The 21802-nt window shown below is 35.8% G+C and overlaps 7 protein-coding genes and 1 pseudogene across 7 annotated transcripts; all 8 read left to right on the forward strand.

Moving 5' to 3' along the window:
* Positions 1-522: 522 nt before the first annotated feature.
* LOC125849514 (uncharacterized) lies at positions 523-1643 on the forward strand. Its single transcript, XM_049529603.1, has one exon. It carries the CDS (start codon positions 733-735, stop codon positions 1585-1587), a length of 855 nt encoding a protein of 284 aa, XP_049385560.1. The 5' UTR covers positions 523-732; the 3' UTR covers positions 1588-1643.
* A 1549-nt stretch (positions 1644-3192) lies between these two features.
* Positions 3193-4118, forward strand: LOC125849513 (uncharacterized). The gene has a single exon (XM_049529602.1). The coding sequence runs from the start codon at positions 3258-3260 to the stop codon at positions 4116-4118; it is 861 nt and encodes a 286-aa protein (XP_049385559.1). The 5' UTR covers positions 3193-3257.
* A 1923-nt stretch (positions 4119-6041) lies between these two features.
* Positions 6042-6916, forward strand: LOC125849515 (uncharacterized). Its single transcript, XM_049529604.1, has one exon. It carries the CDS (start codon positions 6054-6056, stop codon positions 6906-6908), a length of 855 nt encoding a protein of 284 aa, XP_049385561.1. The 5' UTR covers positions 6042-6053; the 3' UTR covers positions 6909-6916.
* A 1645-nt stretch (positions 6917-8561) lies between these two features.
* Positions 8562-12551, forward strand: LOC125849512 (uncharacterized). Its single transcript, XM_049529601.1, has 3 exons — positions 8562-9027; positions 9181-9795; positions 12410-12551. Exons 1-2 carry the CDS (start codon positions 8784-8786, stop codon positions 9759-9761), a joined length of 825 nt encoding a protein of 274 aa, XP_049385558.1. The 5' UTR covers positions 8562-8783; the 3' UTR covers positions 9762-9795; positions 12410-12551.
* On the forward strand, positions 11302-12551 carry LOC125849511 (uncharacterized). Its single transcript, XM_049529600.1, has one exon. It carries the CDS (start codon positions 11563-11565, stop codon positions 12373-12375), a length of 813 nt encoding a protein of 270 aa, XP_049385557.1. The 5' UTR covers positions 11302-11562; the 3' UTR covers positions 12376-12551.
* A 3036-nt stretch (positions 12552-15587) lies between these two features.
* On the forward strand, positions 15588-16859 carry LOC125847889 (uncharacterized). The gene has a single exon (XM_049527609.1). It carries the CDS (start codon positions 15980-15982, stop codon positions 16784-16786), a length of 807 nt encoding a protein of 268 aa, XP_049383566.1. The 5' UTR covers positions 15588-15979; the 3' UTR covers positions 16787-16859.
* An 895-nt stretch (positions 16860-17754) lies between these two features.
* LOC125847891 (uncharacterized) lies at positions 17755-19060 on the forward strand. Its single transcript, XM_049527611.1, has one exon. The coding sequence runs from the start codon at positions 18176-18178 to the stop codon at positions 18953-18955; it is 780 nt and encodes a 259-aa protein (XP_049383568.1). The 5' UTR covers positions 17755-18175; the 3' UTR covers positions 18956-19060.
* Positions 19061-20390: 1330 nt separating this feature from the next.
* LOC125847887 (uncharacterized) lies at positions 20391-21354 on the forward strand (annotated as a pseudogene).
* The last annotated feature ends 448 nt before the right edge of the window (positions 21355-21802 follow it).

A 21802-nucleotide genomic window follows, 5' to 3' on the forward strand; every position in this document is an offset into this window, starting at 1 on the left:
TATTTCTTTTCAAAGTGAAAAAATGATATTTGAAAATTGATCCGAAATTAAACTCTGATAAAAAGTGAAAAAAAATTCATTGCCAAATATCCTTTAGTTTATTTCTTGCAATTATATTGACATCCTTCAAATTAAAATAATCACGAACGGATTATAAAATAAGCTCATATGTATGTCGTGGCTAAACCTATGCAATTCTCTATGATAATGGATTAGAGTTCATTAAGTTTAAACAATTAATGTAAAAGAGGAAGGTAACCAATAATTCATACGTGTTCCAAATATATTATTATATACACCTCGCCAAAGTTACAACAATCGTGTTTCTAGAAAATTCCTTAAGATTTTCTTTTTTTAGTAAAAAAGTAGTATGAAAATCTGCCACAAAAGATGTTCATGTCAATTTAATAACGACGCTTTGCTGTTTCCACTTGACAAAACTATGACTCCTCCAATCAACACAGCATTAAGAAGCCACGTATATGCTGAGGCATCTTTCTTCATCACTCACAAGCAATAAGGTAACGCAAAGTGGCAACTCAATTGAAGACAAGAAAGAGCAATGATTAAAGGTTTGTTTACGGGAAGCACAACAAGGGACTGCCCATTCTCTTTTGGCAAAGACTACTCTGTTTCTTGTCGCTTTCTAATACAATTTTGGTATAAATAGGATTCAGTTTTGATCATCCCCAAACTCAAAAAGTAAAAGGAAAGGAACAAAGAGAGAAAAAGATGGCAACCTTTTCATCAAAATCCAATAAAAGATCCATCAGTTTGCCAAGCAGATCACATCCAGCTACTCAGAATGTTGAAGAGGAGCTAAACAAGCTTAAAACTTGGGAATTCTCTGCTTCACCAACTGCAAAAGCTGTTTATAATGGTCTAGTTGGTTTTGGGGAGGTACATAAGTGTATGGGTGATCTTTTAAAACTGACCTCGACTCTTCAAGCACTTTCTCAGTGCCAAAATAAGAAATGGGTCGATGAAATCTTGGATAAATCTGTCAGATTTCTTGATATTTGTGGCACAACAAGGGAGCTCGTGTCGCAATTTAAGGAAAATGTTAAAGATGTTGAGTCTTCATTGAGGAGGAGAAAAGGAGATTTGAGCATCAACAAGTACATCACATTCAGGAAGAAGATGAAGAAAGATGTCAAAAACTTAGTTACAGCTTTAAAGAAAATGGATCATGAGGAAGTTGTTGATGTAATGGAAATTGATGATCAACTTGTCTCAGCTGTTATCAGAATCCTAAGAGAAGTTGCCACAATAGGAATTTCAGTATTCCAAATGGTGTTGAATTTCTTGTCAGCTCCAATATCTAAGCCAATTAGCAAATGGTCTTTGGTTTCAAGATTGGTGAACAAGGGAGATCAAGACAATGTGAATGAGGTAGAAAGTGTTGATGTTGCATTAAACAGCCTTTCCAAGCCTGGTCCTAATGAAATGGAGAAGATCCAATTTGTGCAGAGCAAATTGGAAACAGTAGAAGCTCATTTTGAATGCATTGAGAATGGTCTTGACAACATATTTAGATGCTTGATTAGATCAAGAAGCACACTACTAAATATTGTCTCTTGCCAATGAAAATACTATACTATTGTCCTGTATTGTATTGCATAAGCATATCCAAATATTTGTAGGATATGTATTGGAATTGGCTAGATAATTGAATCAATTCTGTTAGTTAACGGATTAGGAGGTTAATTAATTAGTCTGTTAAAGAATTAGTTAGAAGAGTTAGTTAGATGGCACTGAGGCACATGTATAGAATGCCTTATATAAATACGTGCATTGTAATTGATTCAGATCAGTTTTTTAGTAATGGAACCTTCTTCTTCTTTCTCATAATTCTCTCTGTAAGATTCAATAATATGCTTATGAAATCCATGTAAAGGAACAATTTTGTAATTAACATACATACAATGAAATTTATTATATAGCTATATCAATTGTGCCTCTTTTTCTCTCTAGTCTATTTTTCTAAACTTCAACCAAACAAAAATTAAAGGACGAACTTAAACATACTTTGATGAATGTCATGTCTAGGCAAACTTTTGCGCACTTCGACTAATTCTACGGGATACTTGCCATTTCCCAACAGCATCAGCTACCAGATAACTCTACCCACCAAGGCAACTAAATTTTGAACTTGAGAGCTCAAAATTTCAACTACTTTATTGACCACTAGGCCACACCCTTAAATGCGATGATGATCATTGACATGTTCAGTACTATTTCTTTGAGGTAATTAACTGATTCAACCTATAATTGAATATCATGACCATCGGTTGAACTGTATTGTAAGTAAATAGCTGTTAAGCATTAATTATTGAGGATTCTCTTAGTAGAAAAAACGGACCAAGGAAACATCAACGCAACAGGCCACTCGTGCACACCTAACTAAATAAGAAACTCTAATAATTAGATCTGAAATCCTTTAAATGCTGACTTATAAATAAACAATATTCCATTATAGTAATTATCACAAACATACAAATCCAGGCCTTCCATTCGTGCACAATTAAAATAATTTTCTTCATTATTCTTAATATCAATTATAAGAAGATGATTTATTTATATAATGATATCGGTGCTTGTCTCCTTCTAGTATTGAAGAGTTCCACTCGTCCAGCTAAGACAATCTCAGAAAGCCATGTTCTTGCAGACAAAGTACTAAAAGAAAAAGAATATAAAAACCTAACAAATGAAACAAAAGAGAAGTTAATATCTCAAAATATCACTCACGGTGCAATTACATATCTAAGTTTTGATAAATAAAAATTACTATTGAATACATACACTTATTCACTAAAGTTGTTTACAATTTTCTTTTCTGAAAAAAAAGTCGTACGAGAATCTTGTATAAAATATCTTCGTCTCAATTTAATAGTGGCGACTAGCTGTTTCCAATTCATGACAAACTGAAGCTCTTTTAACCAAGAGTAACATCAACAAGCCACGTATGTGATGAGACATCTTTCATCCACTTTGAAGCAATAAGGTAACGCCAAGTTGCAACCTGTGGAAGACGAAATCATTAAAAAAATCACTAATGACGTAAGTTTTTTTTTTTTTGGGTTAAAGCAAAACAAGCTCACCGAACTCTTAGGAAATGGCCACACCTCGTCACATGGCAATCTCAACGCTATATTAGCGGATTATACTGTATCTTGTCGCTTTCTATAAAGTTTTGGTATAAATAAGATGAGTTTTGAAGGTCTTTCTTCATCCCCAAACAGAAACAGAGGAAAAAGATGGCAAATTTTTCATCAAAATCCAATAAAAGATCCATCAGTTTGCCAAGCAGATCACATCCAGCTACACAGAATATTGAAGAGGAGCTCAACAAGCTCAAATCTTGGGAATTCTCTGCTTCACCAACTGCAGAAGCTGTTTACAGTGGTCTAATTGGTTTAAGGGAGGTGCATAAGTGCATGGTTGATCTTTTAAATTTGCCCCTCACACTTCAATCCCTTTCTCAATTTCAAAACAAGAAATGGGTCGATGAAATCTTGGATAAATCTGTAAGATTTCTTGATATATGTAGCACAACAAGGGAGATCGTATCGCAATTTAAGGAAAATGTTAAAGATGTTCAGTCTTCACTCAGGAGGAGAAAAGAAGATTTGAGCATCAACAACTACACCACATTCAGGAAGAAGATGAAGAAAGAAGCCAAAAGTTTGATTACAGCTTTGAAAAGAATGGATCATGAGGAAGTAGTTGATGTAATGGAAGTTGCTGATCAACTTGTCTCAGCTGTTATTAGAGTCCTAAGAGAAGTTGCCACAATGGGAATTTCAGTTTTCCAAATGTTGTTGAATTATTTGTCAGCCTCAAATTCTAAACCAATTAGTAAATGGTCTTTGGTTTCAAGGTTAGTCAACAAGGGTGTAGATCAAGGCAATACTGTAAATGAAATAGAAAGTGTTGATGCTGCATTAAGCAGTCTTTCCAAGTGTGGTCCTAATGAAATGGAAAAGATCCAATTTGTGCAGAGCAAATTGGAAAGAGTGGAAGCTCATTTTGAATGCATTGAGAAGGGTCTTGACAACATCTTTAGATGTTTGATCAGATCAAGAAGCACACTATTAAATGTTGTTTCTTGCCAATGAAAATAGTATTGTATATCATAAGCATCCGAGTATTGTAGGACATGTTTATGAAAACCTTGTAAAGGAATTTTTTTGTAATTATACATATACGGAATCTTAGTTATACTCACAAACTCTGCCTGTCTTGCTCTTGTCTATCTTTCTAAGTTACCATCAACAACAATCTGGCAAGGAACTTAGATATATATACTTTGGTTAAATCCATGAAATGCTTCCCTGAATGAACAAGTTAATTTGACTCATGTTAACTTGACTTTTTTGAGGGGTTCAATCTAAGTTTGACTAATAATATTGGAAAAAGCAATAAAAAATCTCTGTTGGTACGTAGACAAGTTAAAAGTAAAATTAATTTTTAAGTATATGAATCACGTAAAATGAAACGATGAAAGTAATAAAGGCACCTCTAAAATGTCCTACACACTTAATCTTAGTAGTGCAAATAAAAGACATGGCGGAGATGATGATCTCAGGAATGATGGTATTATGTTAATTTTTTTTAAAAAAAAGAAATTAGCTGTATTTAAACGGACCAAGGAAACATCTATGCAACAAGCCACTCGTGCACTAAAATATGTATTATTCGTCTCTATTTTCTTAACCACTGAATCTATTTATTAATTAGTGAAATATAATCACGAGATTCTTCCTTAGTTTAATTAGATCACAAATCCTTGGAATGCTTATAACCTATTACCTATTCTTCTCTACATCTGTTGATTTTAAAAAATATATATATTCTTCCATAATCTTTTTGAATGATACAAATAAACCATTATCAAAATCCGTCTTTAACAATATCAAATTAATTATCAGGAAGAAATCAGTGATCTTAGTTAGGAGTTAATCCATCACAAAATGGGGGAGGATACATTTATAATAACGCGTTAATTGGAATTAAGCAGTTTATAAGTATACTATAAAGAAGAGGATTGTACTCTCCAGGTTAGACAATATATATTTATATGGATTGCTAAGTTAATTATCATGGACAAACAAATCCAAATTTCCATTCGTGCGCAATTTAAAATTTTGTCTCATTATTCTTAATCTCCATTATGATCAGTTGATTAATATAATATAATATAATCATATTGATTGTTGTCTCCTTCTGGTTTCAAAAAATTTCACTCCTCCAGCTAAGACAACGATGTACTAGCAGACAAAATTGTAGAAAAAAAATATATATTTTAAAAACTAACACATGAGGTGGTTGAACTGGCGCAATGCCCGGGAGGAAGGGAGCCTAGTATTTACTCGTGGCTTCATCTAGATGATCTTGTCATACCATCTCATAACTAGAACAAATTAAATAATTAGCAAATTATTGGTTTTTGTTGCACAAATAATGTGACAGGTCAACTAGGTTAATGGACTGCCTACAGTAAAATCACATATTAATCCGCAACATATAAGGAATATCGGCATCAAATTTTAGTAACTCAGTTGATTAATTATTTCATATTTTGAAAATTTCTTTTAGAAATTTAGTAATCACATTTTGTGAGGAAGGTAACCAACAAGCCATACGTGTAGTAATATCACCTTTGCCACAGTAGCACTAGAGTTTCCTTATCCCTTCAATATGTAATCTAACTTTATTAAAGTTGTTTCTGAAAAAGATGTTCAATAAGCAATAACAGATCTTAATCTGAATTTAATAATGGAGCTTTGTTGTTACCGATCATTGACAAACTATAACCAAAACAATATTAAGAAGCCACGTATTTGCTGAGACATCTTTTATGATTAACAAGCAATAGGGTAATGCAAAGTGGCACAATAAGCGAATGCCCATTCTCTTTTGGCACATGCCAGTCTAACTAACAGAGTACTCTGTTTATTGTCGCTTTCTATACAATTTTAGTATAAATAGGATACAGGCTCCAAGGCATTTAATCATATCCCCAAACTTTAAGTCCCAAGTCCATAGAAAAAATGGAAAGTTTTTCATCAAAATCCAATAAAAGATCCATCAGTTTGCCAAGCAGATCACATCCAGTTACTGAGAATATTGAAGAGGAGCTCAACAAGCTTAAAACTTGGGAATTCTCTGCTTCACCAACGGCAGAAGCTGTTTATAATGGTCTAGTTGGTTTTGGGGAGGTGCATAAGTGTATGGGTGATCTTTTAAACTTGCCCTCGACTCTTCAATCCCTTTCCCAGTGCCAAAATAAGAAATGGGTCGATGAAATCTTGGATAAATCTGTGAGATTTCTTGATATTTGTGGCACAACAAGGGACCTTATGTCACAGTTTAAAGAAAATGTTAAAGATGTTCAGTCTTCACTGAGGAGGAGAAAGGGAGATTTGAGTATCAACAAGTACACCACATTCAGGAAGAAGATGAAGAAAGAAGCCAAAAGTTTAATTACTGCTTTGAAAAGAATGGACCATGAGGAAGTAGTTGTTGTAATGGAAGTTGATGATCAACTTGTCTCAGCTGTTATCAGAATCCTAAGAGAAGTTACCACAATAGGAATTTCAGTATTCCAAATGGTGTTGAATTTCTTGTCAGCACCAATTTCTAAGCCAATTAGCAAATGGTCTTTGGTTTCAAGATTGGTGAACAAGGTAGATCAAGACAATGTCCATGAGATAGAAAGTGTTGATGTTGCATTAAGCAGCCTTTCCAAGTGTGGTCCTAATGAAATGGAGAAAATCCAGTTTGTGCAAAGCAAATTAGAAACAGTGGAAGCTCATTTTGAATGCATTGAGAGTGGTCTTGACAACATCTTTAGATGTTTGATCAGATCAAGGAGCACACTACTAAATGTCATCTCTTGCCAATGAAAATAGTAGTAGTAGTAGTATTGTATTTGCATTATTGCATAAGCATCCGAATATTGTAGGACATGCTTATGAAAAGGAACAATTTTTGTAATTACACATACAACAAAAACATACATATATAAATCATAGTTATACTCACAAACTCTGCCTCTCCTTTTTTCTTCTCTCTCTTTTCTATTTTTATCAAACAAAAATCTGGCAATGTACTTAGATATATACTTTGGTTATATCTTTGATGAACCAATTAGTTAATTCTTTGTTGTTCCAAGGACCTGAAGAGTGTACCTAGATGGTTTTTTTTTTTCATTTACCAAATCAAATCAAATATGTTGATTTTTTTTAATCTATAAAGCAAATCAAACCAATAAGAATATGTTTTTCAAACCAACGAATTCAGCCTTTGCTTCCACTATCTCTAAAACGCTTTATGGGGTATAGAAATGGCAATTGGGGCAAACTCTTAATGTGGCGGAGCTGGGCTAAACATAATTTTTGAGAAAAAAATCAGGTCCGGACGGGTGAAAAAGAAAAATGACCCGCTTTTATCTTAGACAAATAATATATTCATCACATCTTCCACACAATAAAAATATACAATCATGTTGAAATAGATATCCTAACTATCCATTGGGATATTAATCTCTATAGACGAAGAAACCCACAAATATTGTGAAAGAAAATTAACTACTTTATGATAAATGTTTGTACATTTTGATTTAGAAATCTACAATAAAATAATTAGAAATTATTGTAATTGATTAAGAAAAACACATGGAGAACTTTCACATCTATAAGAGATATTTATTAAAAAAGAATAATTAAACACAGCTTCAAGTTTTACATTTTCACATTAAAAAATATTTTCAAAATTTTTTATCCTCATGACCAAACGTCTACTTAATGTTATTCAGCATTTTCACTGCATGTGCCCAAGAGAGTTGTTTATTAGTTTTGAAAAGGTGAAAAAGTGATTTTTATGATAGAACCAATAATTATAAGCATTAATTTGGAGATTCTCTTGGTAGAAAACATGGAGGAGATAAGTATCAACACAACGTGCACACTAAACTAAATTATATTCGTCATTATCTTCTCATCTCCTTTTTTGATTTGTGAAATCTCAAGATTCGTCTCCCTCTTTATTGCCTTTTTATTTTAAGGGGTATTTATCCATAATCTTTTTGCATAATACAAATAAACCATTAATCAATCTTTCTTTTAACACTAATTATACCGACCTTTAGCATTGTATATCCTCCACCACTAACTAACAATAATTAGGGGGAAATTAAAAGTGTTTGGTGCAAATAATCATCAACTGAGCATTAATTAAAACGTGTCGTATAAGGGTCTACCTCACTTTAGTATGCTGTGGATGGCAGGGAACATTAGAAGAACAAGCCACTCGTGCACAACTATTTATTAATCATATCACCTTCTTTCATTATACGCCTTGATTTACACCACATTTATTTTCACTTTAGCCATTTATTATTGAACATGAAGTTCTTGAGCCAACGTGCATTCGTGTGCCAAATCGAATACCGCGTTGGAGCCACATGGTAGACATATTATTAATTGTCATCCGGTAGCAATGGCACAACTCTTGGCAGCCAGGAGGAGCTGACCTGTAACTGAAGTCCCGTATGAAGGCAAAGTTACACAAATCTTTCAAAAGGACAATTGATTAGAGTTTTTGTTTGCTAAATGTATATCACTTCACCACATTTAAAGGGTGTGGCCACATTACAATCACATGCTCAGAGTAGTAGACCCCCTTTTTGTGCTTATATAAACGTCCTTGGTTGATGCTCATTGCTCACCAAATTTAGTTTCTCTTCTCACAAAGAAACTAAAAGTAAAACATAAAAAGCCATGGCTGCTCTTGCTTGTTCAAAAACCAAGCCTTTTCGATCTATCAGTTTCCCAAACAGATCACACCCCACAACTCAGAGAGTTGAAGAGGTGCTGAATAAGCTTAATGGATTGGAGACATCAGTTGTTGCACCAACATGGGAGACAATTTGTAGCAGTTTGCTTGGGTTGGAGGAGTTACAGAAATGCACGGATGATCTTCTTAAATTGCCTCAAACCTTTCGGATCATATCCCAACGCCAACATGNGAATAAGCTTAATGGATTGGAGACATCAGTTGTTGCACCAACATGGGAGACAATTTGTAGCAGTTTGCTTGGGTTGGAGGAGTTACAGAAATGCACGGATGATCTTCTTAAACTGCCTCAAACCTTTCGGATCATATCCCAATGCCAACATGTTAAATGGTTTGAGGAGTTATTGGGAAACTCGGTTAGGATTCTTGATATTTGTGGCACTATAAAGGAATTCGTCTCTCAGTATAAGGAAAATGTAAGAGCTCTTCAATCTTCACTCAGAAGACGAAAAGGAGATTCAAGTGCAGAAGCTGGAATTGCAAGATTCACCAGTTTCAGCAAGAAAATGAAGAAGGACGCCAAAAGATTAGTCTTGTCCTTGAAGCAATTAGTGGATTGTGAGACTCTCACCGCAACAATATTCCTGGAAGCAGATCAGGAGACAATAGCTGTGATTAGAGCACTAAGGGAAGCCAATGCAATTTGCATTTTGATTTTCCAAATGCTCTTGTCCTTGTTGTCTGTGCCACTTTTGAAGCCCAAGCAGCCAAAATGGTCATTGGTTTCAAAACTGATACACAACGGAAGAACAGAACATGAAGGCCTAGAAAACAGTACGATCTTGGAAACAAAAGTGGAGACTTTTGAGGCTCAACTTGACGACATTGAGAAGGGATTAGAAGGAGCATTTAGGAGCCTGATTAGATCAAGAAGCTCGCTCCTGAATGCTTTCTCCAGCTAATCTGGAAGTTCCTACTCCATTAACTGTATAGTACGTAGTTCACCACACTTTGTACATGGATATTAATTTTGTACTTATGCTATAAATATATATTACACGAATTGAAAGACTACTCAAAATTCGTGTTTCTTTCACTCTATCTGACTCCCTTCTCCCATTACCTAGCTAAGAAACATCAATCTGTAAAATCAAATCAACTATGATAAGTATCTCATGGGTTATAACTTAAAGACAATTTCGAGTTTCCTAAAAAGACTTTAAAAACTTGCTTGAGCTTGGATTTCCAATGTTTCAGTGTTTCTAGAAAATTGATTGACTGAGTTAATTTACCATTTTTCTGCTCAAACTAGTCTGAAAATAACTTAATAAGCCACTCGTGCACATCTATGTAAAGTTAGAAACTATCTTTACGCGTCTTAAATTTTATTTAGAGTATCTTAGAAGACGATCAATTTCAGAAATATGTGCAGTAAGTTTCCTCGTTAATTAGGTGCGAGCCTAGAGTGTAATTATGGAAGACATGTACCAATTTACTAATGGAACAGAAACTCATGAAAAATGAGACAACATTAAGCAAATCCACATAATTAATTTAATTTGATCAACAAATGTATTGCACACACGGCCACTTTACCAAACACAAGTAGTTTGGATCGAACCAAATCGACAACTCAACCTCTGCATCTTAATTGTGAGGCGCACCTGACAGGCGCCTTACAAGGCGCACCCGCCTTGCGCTAAGGCACATGTCAGGCTACACCTTACACAAACAATTTCACGGGGTTCACCTTCCGTCCAAATGTTGCCCTTTTGGTTTGAACCTTCTTTTTATTGCCTTTTTGAAATTTTTGCTCAATTTTTTTGCCCTTTTAACTTCGAACTCCCTAATACCGACCTCTAGCTTTGTATATCCTCCACCAGTAACCTCTGAGACAAGTCTATTTCTAACTGATAATTAGGGGGGAAATTAGAAGTGTTTGGTGCAAGTAAAGATCAATTGAGCATTAATTAAAACGTGTTGTATAAGGGTCCACCTCACTTTAGTCTGCTGTGGATGGCAGGGAGCATTAGAAGAACAAGCCACTCGTGCACAACTATTTATTTATTAAAACATCTTCTTTCATTTTCTTTTCTTTTTTGTATTTTCTTTCCCTCCGATGTTGATATCCATATTGGAGTCCGACTAAATTCGAATTCGCATCGAGTCCCACATTGGGGTAAAGGCTCCCTACAAATGCGACTCCGTACCTGGAATTCGAACTTGAGACCTATTCATTAAGAATGAAGGAGTACTAAGTATTTCATTACCACCTTGTCGGTCATACCACCTTCTTTCATTATACCCTTACCCTGAATTAGCACCACATATAATCTACCCTTTAACCATTTATTATTGAGCCGCGTCAACCGTGTGCCAAATTGAATATTCCAATAATATTTGATACCGGACCAAGGGAGCCACATGGTAAGCATATTATTAATTGCCATCCGGCAGCATTGGCATTTGGCAGGGAGCTGACCTGTAACTGAAGTCCCATATGAAAGCAAAGTCACACAACTCTTTTCAATTTCAAAACAGTGAAGGCAAATAAATGACAATTATTTAGAGCCTTTGGTTGCCAAAAGCGTGTCATTTTACCAATTTAAAGGCATATCCACATGGCCACATTACAATTCACATGCTGAGCGTCCCCCTTGTTGTGCCATCGACCTATATAAATGTCCTTTGGTTGATGCTCATTGCTCACCAAATTTATTCTCACTTCTCACAGAGAAAAAAGTAAAACACAAAAAGCTAGCCATGGCTGCTCTTCCTTGTTCAAAAACCAAGTCCTTTCGATCAACTAGTTTGCCCATCAGATCACATCCCACAACTCAGAGAGTTGAAGAGGTGCTGAATAAGCTTAATGGATTGGAGACATCAGTTGCACCAACCGCGGAGACAATTTGTAATAGTTTGCTCGGGTTGGAGGAGTTACAGAAGTGTATGGATGATCTTAAGTCTACTCAAACTCTTCGGATACTCTCCCAACACCAACATGTTAAATGGTTTGAGGAGTTATTGGGGAATTCGATTAGGATTCTTGATGTTTGTGGCACTACAAGGGAACTAGTCTCTCAGTATAAGGAAAACATAAGAGCTCTTCAATCCTCATTCAGAAGACGAAAAGGAGATTCAAGTGCAGAAGCTGGAATTGCAAGATTCACCAGTTTCAGCAAGAAAATGAAGAAGGACACCAAAAGATTAGTCTTGTCCTTGAAGCAAGTGGATTGTGAGACTCTCCCCGCAACATTCGTGGAAGCAGATCAGGAGACAATAGCTGTGATTAGAGCACTAAGGGAAGCCAATGCAGTTTGCATTTTGATTTTCCAAATGCTCTTGTCCTTCTTGTCTATGCCACTTTTGAAGCCGAAGCACCCAAAATGGTCATTGGTTTCAAAACTGATACACAATGGAAGAAAAGAACTTGAAGGCCTAGAAAACAGTACGAACATGGAAACAAAAGTAAAGACTTTTGAGGCTCAACTTGACAGCATTGAGAAGAGATTAGAAGGAGCATTCAGGAGCCTGATTAGATCGAGAAGCTCGCTCCTGAATGTTTTCTCCAGCTAATCTGGAAGTTCCTACACCATTAATTATATAGTAGTTCACCACATTTTGTAAATGGATAATTTTGTACTTACGCTAGAAATATATATTACACGAATTGAAAGACTATACTCAAATTAGAAAAGGTATTTTTCTGAATTCCAAGTGAATAATGCAGACCAGAATCTATTTTCCTGCCAGGAAGTGGATCTTTTGCGTTATTATCTTTTCTTTGTAAGGTTATTAGTTTTAAAACGGTTTTCTTGGTAACAGAGAAATCCTTCAAGATGAGTGGCAACAGCTTGTTGTGGTAAATGGTAATTCTTTGGATAAGTACAGTTCCTTTAGGCCTATTAAAGTGATTTATCAGCACTAGTTAGTTACAATTATTTTCATTCATGTAGTTCGTGGATTATTAGTCCCCTTTCTGTATCTTCTACAAATCATCTAAATACTATATTTTCTCATTGCATTAAGACAAAATGATGAAATAAAAAAAGATGAACAGGAATTCAGCGGAAACAAAGAAGAAATCTCACCCGACAGGACATGCAAACACAAACATACACAAGTGAGTGACGTGCATGGGATGAAGAGAGGGAGGAAATTCTCCTGTATATTTTATGTTTCCATTTCAACATACTTTTTCTTTTATAATTTCTCACGCAGTGGGGATACATTTACAGAAGTTACCACTTGGCTAAGGGCCTCATTGGCCCATTTTGGTAATTTGCTCCTGCACTAGACAATCATTCTCCGTATAAACTTTACTAATACAGTTTAAATCAAATTATTCTTTTTAGTTGTTTTCAAGAGTACAAATTATTCACATGATTGAGTATCGCCCCAATGAGTGAGGATTCATAAACCCAACCTCAATTGATTTGAGATTGAGTCTCTAGTTATTTTTTTGTTTTCAGGTGCACCAATTGTTCATCACATACACAGTAAAAATTCATAAATTCACACTGGAATTTAGCATGTTAAAGCATCATACAGAATTGATCAAACAAAAAAATACCTATCTTCACTTGAACCCGAGTTATCATTACCAAATACCCTTCCGTCTACAGCCAGCAAAACAGAACATTTCAATCAAGTCAATCACACCTAGTTACACATTGTCAAAACATTGTTCATCAGCCATCCATACAATATTTTCCATGAAAATAATAAAGCACCCATATAAGGAAACCAAAATATACCTGGTGACTTCATCACAACTAAATCCATCCCTCTATAACTTGGAATATATTATGAAAAACAAAATCCTTTCGTGTGTCAACCCAAATCTAAAATTCAAAAACTTGATCAGAAATTGACATTAATTTCAATCAAGACAAGTGATTATTGTCTATGAAACTCAAAACTATAAGGACTATTTATTTTACCAGAAAATCAACGAGAAGAACTATTTAAAGAAAAAAAAAAAAAAAAAACAATCTTCTCTGTGGAAAGAAACGAAGAACTAAGAGCTTAAAGCCTGTGTTTTGTGAGCTTACCTTGCCTGAGACAAAAAGGAACTGAAGAAGACGGAAAAGAGACGGAAACGAGGGGGAGATAGACAGGTTCAGGTAAAATTAGAAGGGTATGAACTCGGCCCGTGTGTGTCTATTCATTCTTGGGCCGGGCTGATTTCGCGGCCCGAATAGCAGCTTTTGACATAGCTTGCGTTTGGAATGTGATATAAAGTCTCAGGTAAGATTTCAAATCACCATTTGGAGGCAATCTCAAATTCTTCAAAAAGCATGAAAATCATTAACCGTCCACATCATGTTGCTTGCATGAGAAAATTTTGCTATGGAGTAAGGCAATACATGGGAACCTGGATCTTCAGAAACAACATGTGCTGGCTTAACTAGCAGAATTGAAGAAAATCCAAAATCACAGGTCTCAGTGGGAAGATAATATAGCTGCAAGAATGGCTTAGTTTGAAGGAATTGCTAGAAAAGAAGAGATTGCTTGAAGACAAAGGTCTAGGGCAACATGGCTTAAGGCGCCCTTTGAGCCTCATGAGATCGTGGACAACATCATAGTTTGTGCTGAGGATAAGTTCCCAGGTCCAGATGGCTTCTTTGAAACACTGTTGGGAAATCACTAAGAAGACTTGGTAGCACTGGTAGAGAACTTCCATGATAAGGTGGTTTTCTAGAAGAGCATTAATGCAACCTTTGTTGCATTGATCCCCAAGAAAGTAGGAGCAATGGAGCTAAATGACTTTAGACCTATCAGCCTAATTGGGGGAGTCTACAAAATCATAGCAAAATTGTTGGCAGAGAGACTCATGAAGGTGATCAACTGTTTAGTGGATAATTAACAAATGACTTTCATTAAAGGAAGACAAATAATGGATGCAGTGGGGATATCAAATGAGTGTGTAGAGTATTGACTCAAGACAGAGAAGCAAACAAACCAGGGGTGGTATGCAACTTTGGACTTGTCAACTAACCCGAAGTTGTTTGGGTCACACAATGTTGTCGAGTTGTTGTATCCTGGAGGGGACAAATCAAGGGTTATACTGTTGAATCAGTGTAGATTATACTGCAGTGAAGAGTGGGACATCCACGCCTCATCTTGAATGTTTATTTATTCATATACAGCCGTATGCTGTTGTTAATTCCTTAAATATTGCATAATACATCATTCTCCATATTGCCTACATTAGTTTGGACACCGAGTCTTTGGTTCTCCAGTTTGCAACCATAAAAAGAATAGGGTATAACCTGTTGCTTAGAAAGTTTTGGCAATAATTTTACTCATTGGCCGTGGTGCAATTTATTAATAAATTAGTTTTCCTTTTGCAAATCAAAATGGCAAATACGTGTATAAATTAAATATCCACAACATTTTAGATCTTCTAATTTGTATTTTGTATTATCAATGGACATCCACGCTGTTAGCATCGTGATGCGACAATGCTTAGTAGTAGGGAAGGGGCAACCTGTAACTGAACCCCATATGAAGGCAAAGCCACATAATTTATTCATTAAATGACTAACTATTAGAGCTTTTCACTTCTGTTTGTCAAATGCGGAGTAATTTACCAAATTTCAAGACATACCCACATGACCACATTTTTTCTTCTTGAAGGCTTACTTGCTTGTATAAATGAACTTGGCTTCTCTGTAAAAAGCATGGCATCCGATATCTCAAAATCCTAAATCCGCCTCTGCTAGTTAGTAAAGTTTGGTGTAAACACCCAAGCGGATTAAAATAAACCTCCATACGTGCACAGTTCCATAATAAAATAAACTTCAGGCCACCTATTACTACATGACAAAAACTCAACTAAACAAATAAAGCAGGCTTCTTGAAGTTGTTGCATTTTCAATCAAATAAAATGTTAGTGTCACAGTATTGGCACCATTTCTGGAGACAAAAAGGATCAAATCTTTTAAATATTAGATGCCTCACGTTCAGTAGAACCTTTTGTTGGCCAAATGTTTAGCAGGTTTACAAGTTCCAAAAAGATCCAGCAGTGCAACACATGCTGATTTAATTAGGCTATCGCTCATCTTATCTCCTCCTTATGGTGTTCTGACTTCTGACTATAAATACCTACTCTGATTCTTCTATTCCATCACCAGTTTGAGATACCCCTCATTAGAGAAAAAAAAAACAATAAGAAATGGATTCTCTTTCTTCAAAACCCAATCACGTTCGATCAATCAGTTTGCCCGGGAGATCACACCCTACCACCCAGAGAGTTGAAGAGGAGCTCAACAAGCTCAAATCATTGGAAGTATCAGCTGCACCAGCAGCTGTGAACAATGGTTTAATCGGTTTAGAGAAATTGTACAAGTGCATAGATGATCTTCTCAACTTGCCTCAAATACTTCAAGCCCTCTCTCAGAGTCTAAATGCAAAATGGCTTGACGATTTATTGGATAAATCAGTGAGGCTTCTTGATCTTTGTGGCACAATAAGGGAACTCATCTCACAATGTAAAGAAAATGTAAGAGATTTACAATCATCTCTTAGAAGGAGAAAAGGAGAATCAACTACAGATGACAGCGTTGAAAGATTTACCTCTTTCAGCAAGAAGATCAAGAGGGACGCCAAAAGATCTGTCTCGACTTTGAAACAAATGGATCAAGAGACTGTAGTATTGGTCTTGCTAGATGCAGATCAAGATACAGTAGCTGTGATTAGAGCACTAAAAGAAGCTAATGCAGTATGCCTTTCAACTTTCCAAATGCTATTATCCTTCTTGTGTGTGCCCCTTTTGAGGCCTAAGCCATCAAAATGGTCTTTGCTTGCAAGATTGGTGCAAAAAGAAAGAATAGCATCTGAATACCACGAAGAAAACATGAGCTTGGAAACAAGGCTGGAAACTTTCGAGGCTTACCTTGACAGCTTTGAAGATGGATTGGAAGCAACATTTAGGTGTCTCATTAGATCTAGAAGCTCGCTCCTCAATATTTCCTCCTCCTAATCTGTCAGTTCTTATTCCAAACACTGTAAATTGTATATAAACAGTTTTGTAGTTATGCTAGAAATACACAAATCTCAAGTGAATGAATATACACCAATTTAATATCTCTCTCTATGCGTGTACTTTCATCAATAGCCCAAAATATTCGTCGAAATGGCTCTCTTAAAACTGGGGGGCTTGAAATAGATAAAACTCATAGCCCGTCAGTTACACACTTACGCCACATAATTGGTTTTGTTAATCAAACCAAGGAAGCCTCTCGTGTAAAGTCAGATGACGTGAATAATTGACCTGAAAAGTGAGATTAATTCATAACATGAATTGCAGAAGAATGAGGTCTGTGTGGAGGAAGCTTCACAATAAGTGCTTGCTACACAGGCTTCTGGAGTTCTGCTAACAGTTCCTCTGCACAGTGCCAAGGGTGTTAATAAACTCCACCGGCCTCCCCAAGACCCTCTTGATATAAAAGAAACCTCCCGCTATAAAGGAAGACCAAAACCTGGGTCCCTTGATCAACCTCCTTGAACCTGAACTCATCAGTAAGATACACATCACAAATAAATTAGATAATATAGTTCATGATCTGCTTATCTTTAGTTAAAAGTCCAACTAACTATGACATGACCACCTTAACTTGACCATGTTGATTCAGTATCTGTTTGAATTCCTTCTCAAGTTCATTAGAAGATGTAGATCTAGTCAAGAAGCTAATCCTATATCATTAAATTTCATCAAGCTCCGCAGCCAATTAAACAAAAACAAAATCAAGATTCAAACTAGGATTTGAAATCACAGACAAAGCAGCCACTAGTGTTCTTTTGAACAAATTAATGGATCAATTACCCATGCCACTTTACTTGAAACAATTTCTGGCAAAAATTTACTCATTGGCCCTGGTGCAATTTAGTAATCAACTAGTTTTCCATTTCGAAATAAAATATGGCAAACAACCACACATACGTGTATAAATTAAATATACAGTACACGTCCATTTGAATATTGGCAAAAAATATCTTTTCAGATCTTCTAATCTGTATTTTGTGTAATTAATGGACATCAGCTCCTCCAAACGAGACAGCCTCAGTGGACCCACGTTGTTAGCATCTTGATTGCACCACCAAGTGATGTGACAATGCTTAGTAGTTAGGGAAGGGGAAACCTGCAATTGAACCCCATATGAAGGTAAAGCCACATAATTTATTCATTTAGATGACTAATTATTAGACTTTTGTTTGCCAAATGCATAGCAATTTACCAAATTCCAAGGGATACCCACATGACCACATTTTCTCTTCTTGATACCTCTTTGTTTATATAAATGACCTTTCTTCGTACTTATTGTTCATCACAACATTCAGCTTTTCTCACAACATAGAAACACTAAAAACCATGGCTACTACTTCTTGCCATATTAGGTCAATCAGTTTACCCACTAGACCACACAATCAGAGAGTGGAAGAGATTCTCAACAAGCTCAAGATGCTGGAAGTATCTACTGCATCAACAGCAGAGACTATTTGCAGTCGTCTACTTGTTTTGGAAGACCTACACAAATGTGTTGATGATCTTCTTAACTTGACTCACCCCTCCCAACATGGAAAATGGTTTGAAGATTTATTGGAACAATCCATGAGAATTCTTGATGTTTGTGGCACGATAAGGGAATTAGTGTCACAATGTAAGGAACACGTAAGAGATGTAGCATCATCTATCAGACGGAGAAAGCAAGATTCAAACACAGAATCCAACATAGTCAGATTCGCCTCCTTCAGAAAAAAGATGAAGAAGGATGCTAGAAGATTAGTCTTGTCCTTAAAGCAAATGCATGAGGAGACTGAAGGATCCGTGTTCTTAGATGCAGCGCCGGAAATAGCATTTTTTATTAGAGCAATGAGAAAAGTCAGTGCATCATGCATTCCGATTTTCCAAATGCTCTTGTCTTTCATGTGTGTGCCACTCTTGAAGCCTAAGTCATCTAAATGGTCACTGGTTTCAAGATTGGTGTATAAGGGAAGAGTATCATGTGAAGTCCAAGAACCAAACATCAACATGGAAACCAGGCTGGAAACTTTTGAGTCTCAACTTGATAGTTTTGAGAATGGATTGGAAAGAGTATATAGATGCCTGATTAGATCAAGGAGCTCCCTACTAAATACAGTTTCCTTCTAAACTGTATAGTTGACCAAATTTTGTATATACAATTTGTAGTTATGATAGAAAAGAACAACATATAAGTGAAAGATTATATGGAAAATCTAATCTGTCTTTTTTCATGATTTTGTTCCCCTCTGTGTGCAATTAACAGATATCTAAATTTATAATAGAATGATACTACTCTCGCATATCACAAGTTTCTAAGGCTGTTCCAACAACAGGATAAGCTTCTGAGTCTCCAATTTTTGTTGTCATTTTCTATAAAGATATAGCCATGAGAACCTAAAAATTCTTCAAAGATTGATGAGTAATTTAACCTATTTTGGGACCTAAATGAAATAGAAATTGATAAATTCTTCAAAGGACACACGTCATATTAATTAGGTTTGCAAGTATAGTTTTCATTGTGTTTGATTGTCAGCTTCATCTGAGATTATTTCATTTTCAGAGAACCTTTAGTCTTTCTCCACATGCTAAATCCCTTGATGGATGAACAAGTGAAAACTAAAATTCTCATACTGTAAAAAAAGGGAACAATTTCACTTTATTGTATAGATAATCTTCTCCAAAGTTGCATAGAGTAAAAAAATGAAGGCATGAAGCTTCATAAAATATAATTGAAGGCATGAAGACAGCTTAATGTTTCACAGATATTAGAACTCACCTACCATGACAGAAACTGATTTAAGGGTAATATCTGGACAAAAATGCACTCGTGTACAAATGAATATGAAATATTTCTTTGCTATTCGCTTTACCCACCATATCTTAACACATCCTAATCAATTAGATAATACAGCTCCCAATCTGCTACTCTTTGGCTCATATCAACTACTTGTGGTCTGTGGAAACCACCATTAGTAGAACCAAGTAAATTTTGTCCTTTCTGAATTTGACCTCAAAATTATAAGAAGTATTACACCTTGTCAAGAAGCTTGTACAGATATGCTCCTAGCACCTTGTCAAACAAATTCAAATAACAACCTTCCATACATGTACAATTCCATAAAATAAATTTCACTCGTGCAATATGAATTTTATATTTGATCTACTTGCCCCTTTTAAAGTCTTTGACACCTTAAAATATTCCCACTATTCTTTAATAATTTATATCTCAGTTATCTAAGCATTTTTTGTTCTAGTAGTTGACAGATTTAAGCTTTTATGGAGGGGGCAAGCTTAGGTGGCCACCTGTTACAGACAGAAACTAACTAAACAACTGAACAAGTAAAACAGGCTCCTTGAAGCTAATGCATCTTCAATCACATAATACCAATAAAAAAAACATGTGTCATAGTATTAGCACCATTTCTGGAGACAGAAAAGGGGAATCTATTCAATACCCACATGATAATGAGATGCCTCACGCTCATCCCATAACTACGAGGACTAATAAAAGTAATCGGCAGAGCCTTTGTTGGCCAAATGTGTAGCAGGTTTACGAGTTTCAAAAAGATCCAGCAATTCAATCACATGCTGATTTAATTAGGTTACTGCTCAATTTGTCTCCTCCTATGGCTGTCTGCCTATAAATACCAACTCTGAAGCTTCAATTCAATTACCAGTTTGAGATATCCCCTCATCAGAAAAAAAAACCCATAAGAAATGGCTGCTCTTTCTTCAAAACCCAACCACGTTCGATCAATCAGTTTCCCTGGGAGATCACACCCTACCATCCAGAGAGTAGAAGGGGAGCTCAACAAGCTCAAATCATTAGAAGCACCTGCTACACCAAAAGCAGACACTGTGTACAATGGTCTACTCATATTGGAGAAATTATACAAAAGCATAGATGATCTTCTCAACTTGCCCACCCTTCAAACCCTATCCCAAAGTCTAGATGCTGAATGGGTTGACGATTTATTGGACAAATCAGTGAGGCTTCTTGATGTTTGTGGCACTACAAGGGAACTTGTCTCACAATATAAAGAAAAAGTAAGAGATCTTCAATCATCTCTCAGAAGGAGAAAAGGAGATTCAACTACAGATGACAGCATTGAAAGATTTACCTCTTTCAGCAAGAAGATCAAGAGGGATGCCAAAACATCTGTCTTGACTCTGAAACAAACGGATCAAGAGACTGCAGTACCAATCTTGCTAGATGCAGAACAAGATACATTGGCTGCGATTAGAGCACTAAGAGAAGCTAATGCAGTATGCATTTCAATTTTCCAAATGCTCTTGTCCTTCCTGTGTGTGCCACTTTTGAAGCCCAAGCAATCAAAATGGTCATTGCTTTCAAGATTGGTACACAAAGAGAGAATAGCACCGGAAGTCCAAGAAGAAACAAGAGCTTAGAAACCAAGCTGGAAACCTTTGAGGCTTACCTTGACAGCTTTGAAAATGCACTGGAAGCTGTATTTAGGTGCTTGATTAGATCTAGAAGCTCGCTCCTCAATGTTCTTTCCTGCTAATTTGGAAGTTGTTATTCCATACTCTGTAAATTGTATATGAACAGTTTTGTAGTTATGTTAGAAATACATAAACTTCAAGTGAAAGATTATACACCACTTATTGCATCTCTCTCTCAGATCAAAATTTAAAAGGTTATGCCCGTGAATTTCACCACAAAGAAAGCATTTAGCAGTCTCTCTATGTACCTGATGTCAGGTTAAGCTTGGGTTGCTCATATCCATTGAAATGGTCCATTTAAAACTAGAGGGGAAACTGATAAAATGCATAGCACATTCATTACATACTTACTTTACATAATTGGCTCCAAAAATCAAACTAATTAAAGGTCATAATGAGGATGAAGAATTTCTTCATTATTCTACTTCTCCACCATATTTTTATGCATCACTAAGAAGTTAGAAATATAGCTTATGAGCTGCTTAATCTTAGTTCATAGTCCAGCTAGAT

Source organism: Solanum stenotomum, chromosome 12 (assembly GCF_019186545.1).
Source record: "Solanum stenotomum isolate F172 chromosome 12, ASM1918654v1, whole genome shotgun sequence".
Lineage (NCBI taxonomy): Eukaryota > Viridiplantae > Streptophyta > Magnoliopsida > Solanales > Solanaceae > Solanum > Solanum stenotomum.

Bases quoted from the DNA above. Each gene is read 5' to 3' on its own strand.
- LOC125849514 (XM_049529603.1), top strand. From the start codon at position 733: ATGGCAACCTTTTCATCAAAATCCAATAAAAGATCCATCAGTTTGCCA.
- LOC125849513 (XM_049529602.1), top strand. From the start codon at position 3,258: ATGGCAAATTTTTCATCAAAATCCAATAAAAGATCCATCAGTTTGCCA.
- LOC125849515 (XM_049529604.1), top strand. From the start codon at position 6,054: ATGGAAAGTTTTTCATCAAAATCCAATAAAAGATCCATCAGTTTGCCA.
- LOC125849512 (XM_049529601.1), top strand. From the start codon at position 8,784: ATGGCTGCTCTTGCTTGTTCAAAAACCAAGCCTTTTCGATCTATCAGT.
- LOC125849511 (XM_049529600.1), top strand. From the start codon at position 11,563: ATGGCTGCTCTTCCTTGTTCAAAAACCAAGTCCTTTCGATCAACTAGT.
- LOC125847889 (XM_049527609.1), top strand. From the start codon at position 15,980: ATGGATTCTCTTTCTTCAAAACCCAATCACGTTCGATCAATCAGTTTG.
- LOC125847891 (XM_049527611.1), top strand. From the start codon at position 18,176: ATGGCTACTACTTCTTGCCATATTAGGTCAATCAGTTTACCCACTAGA.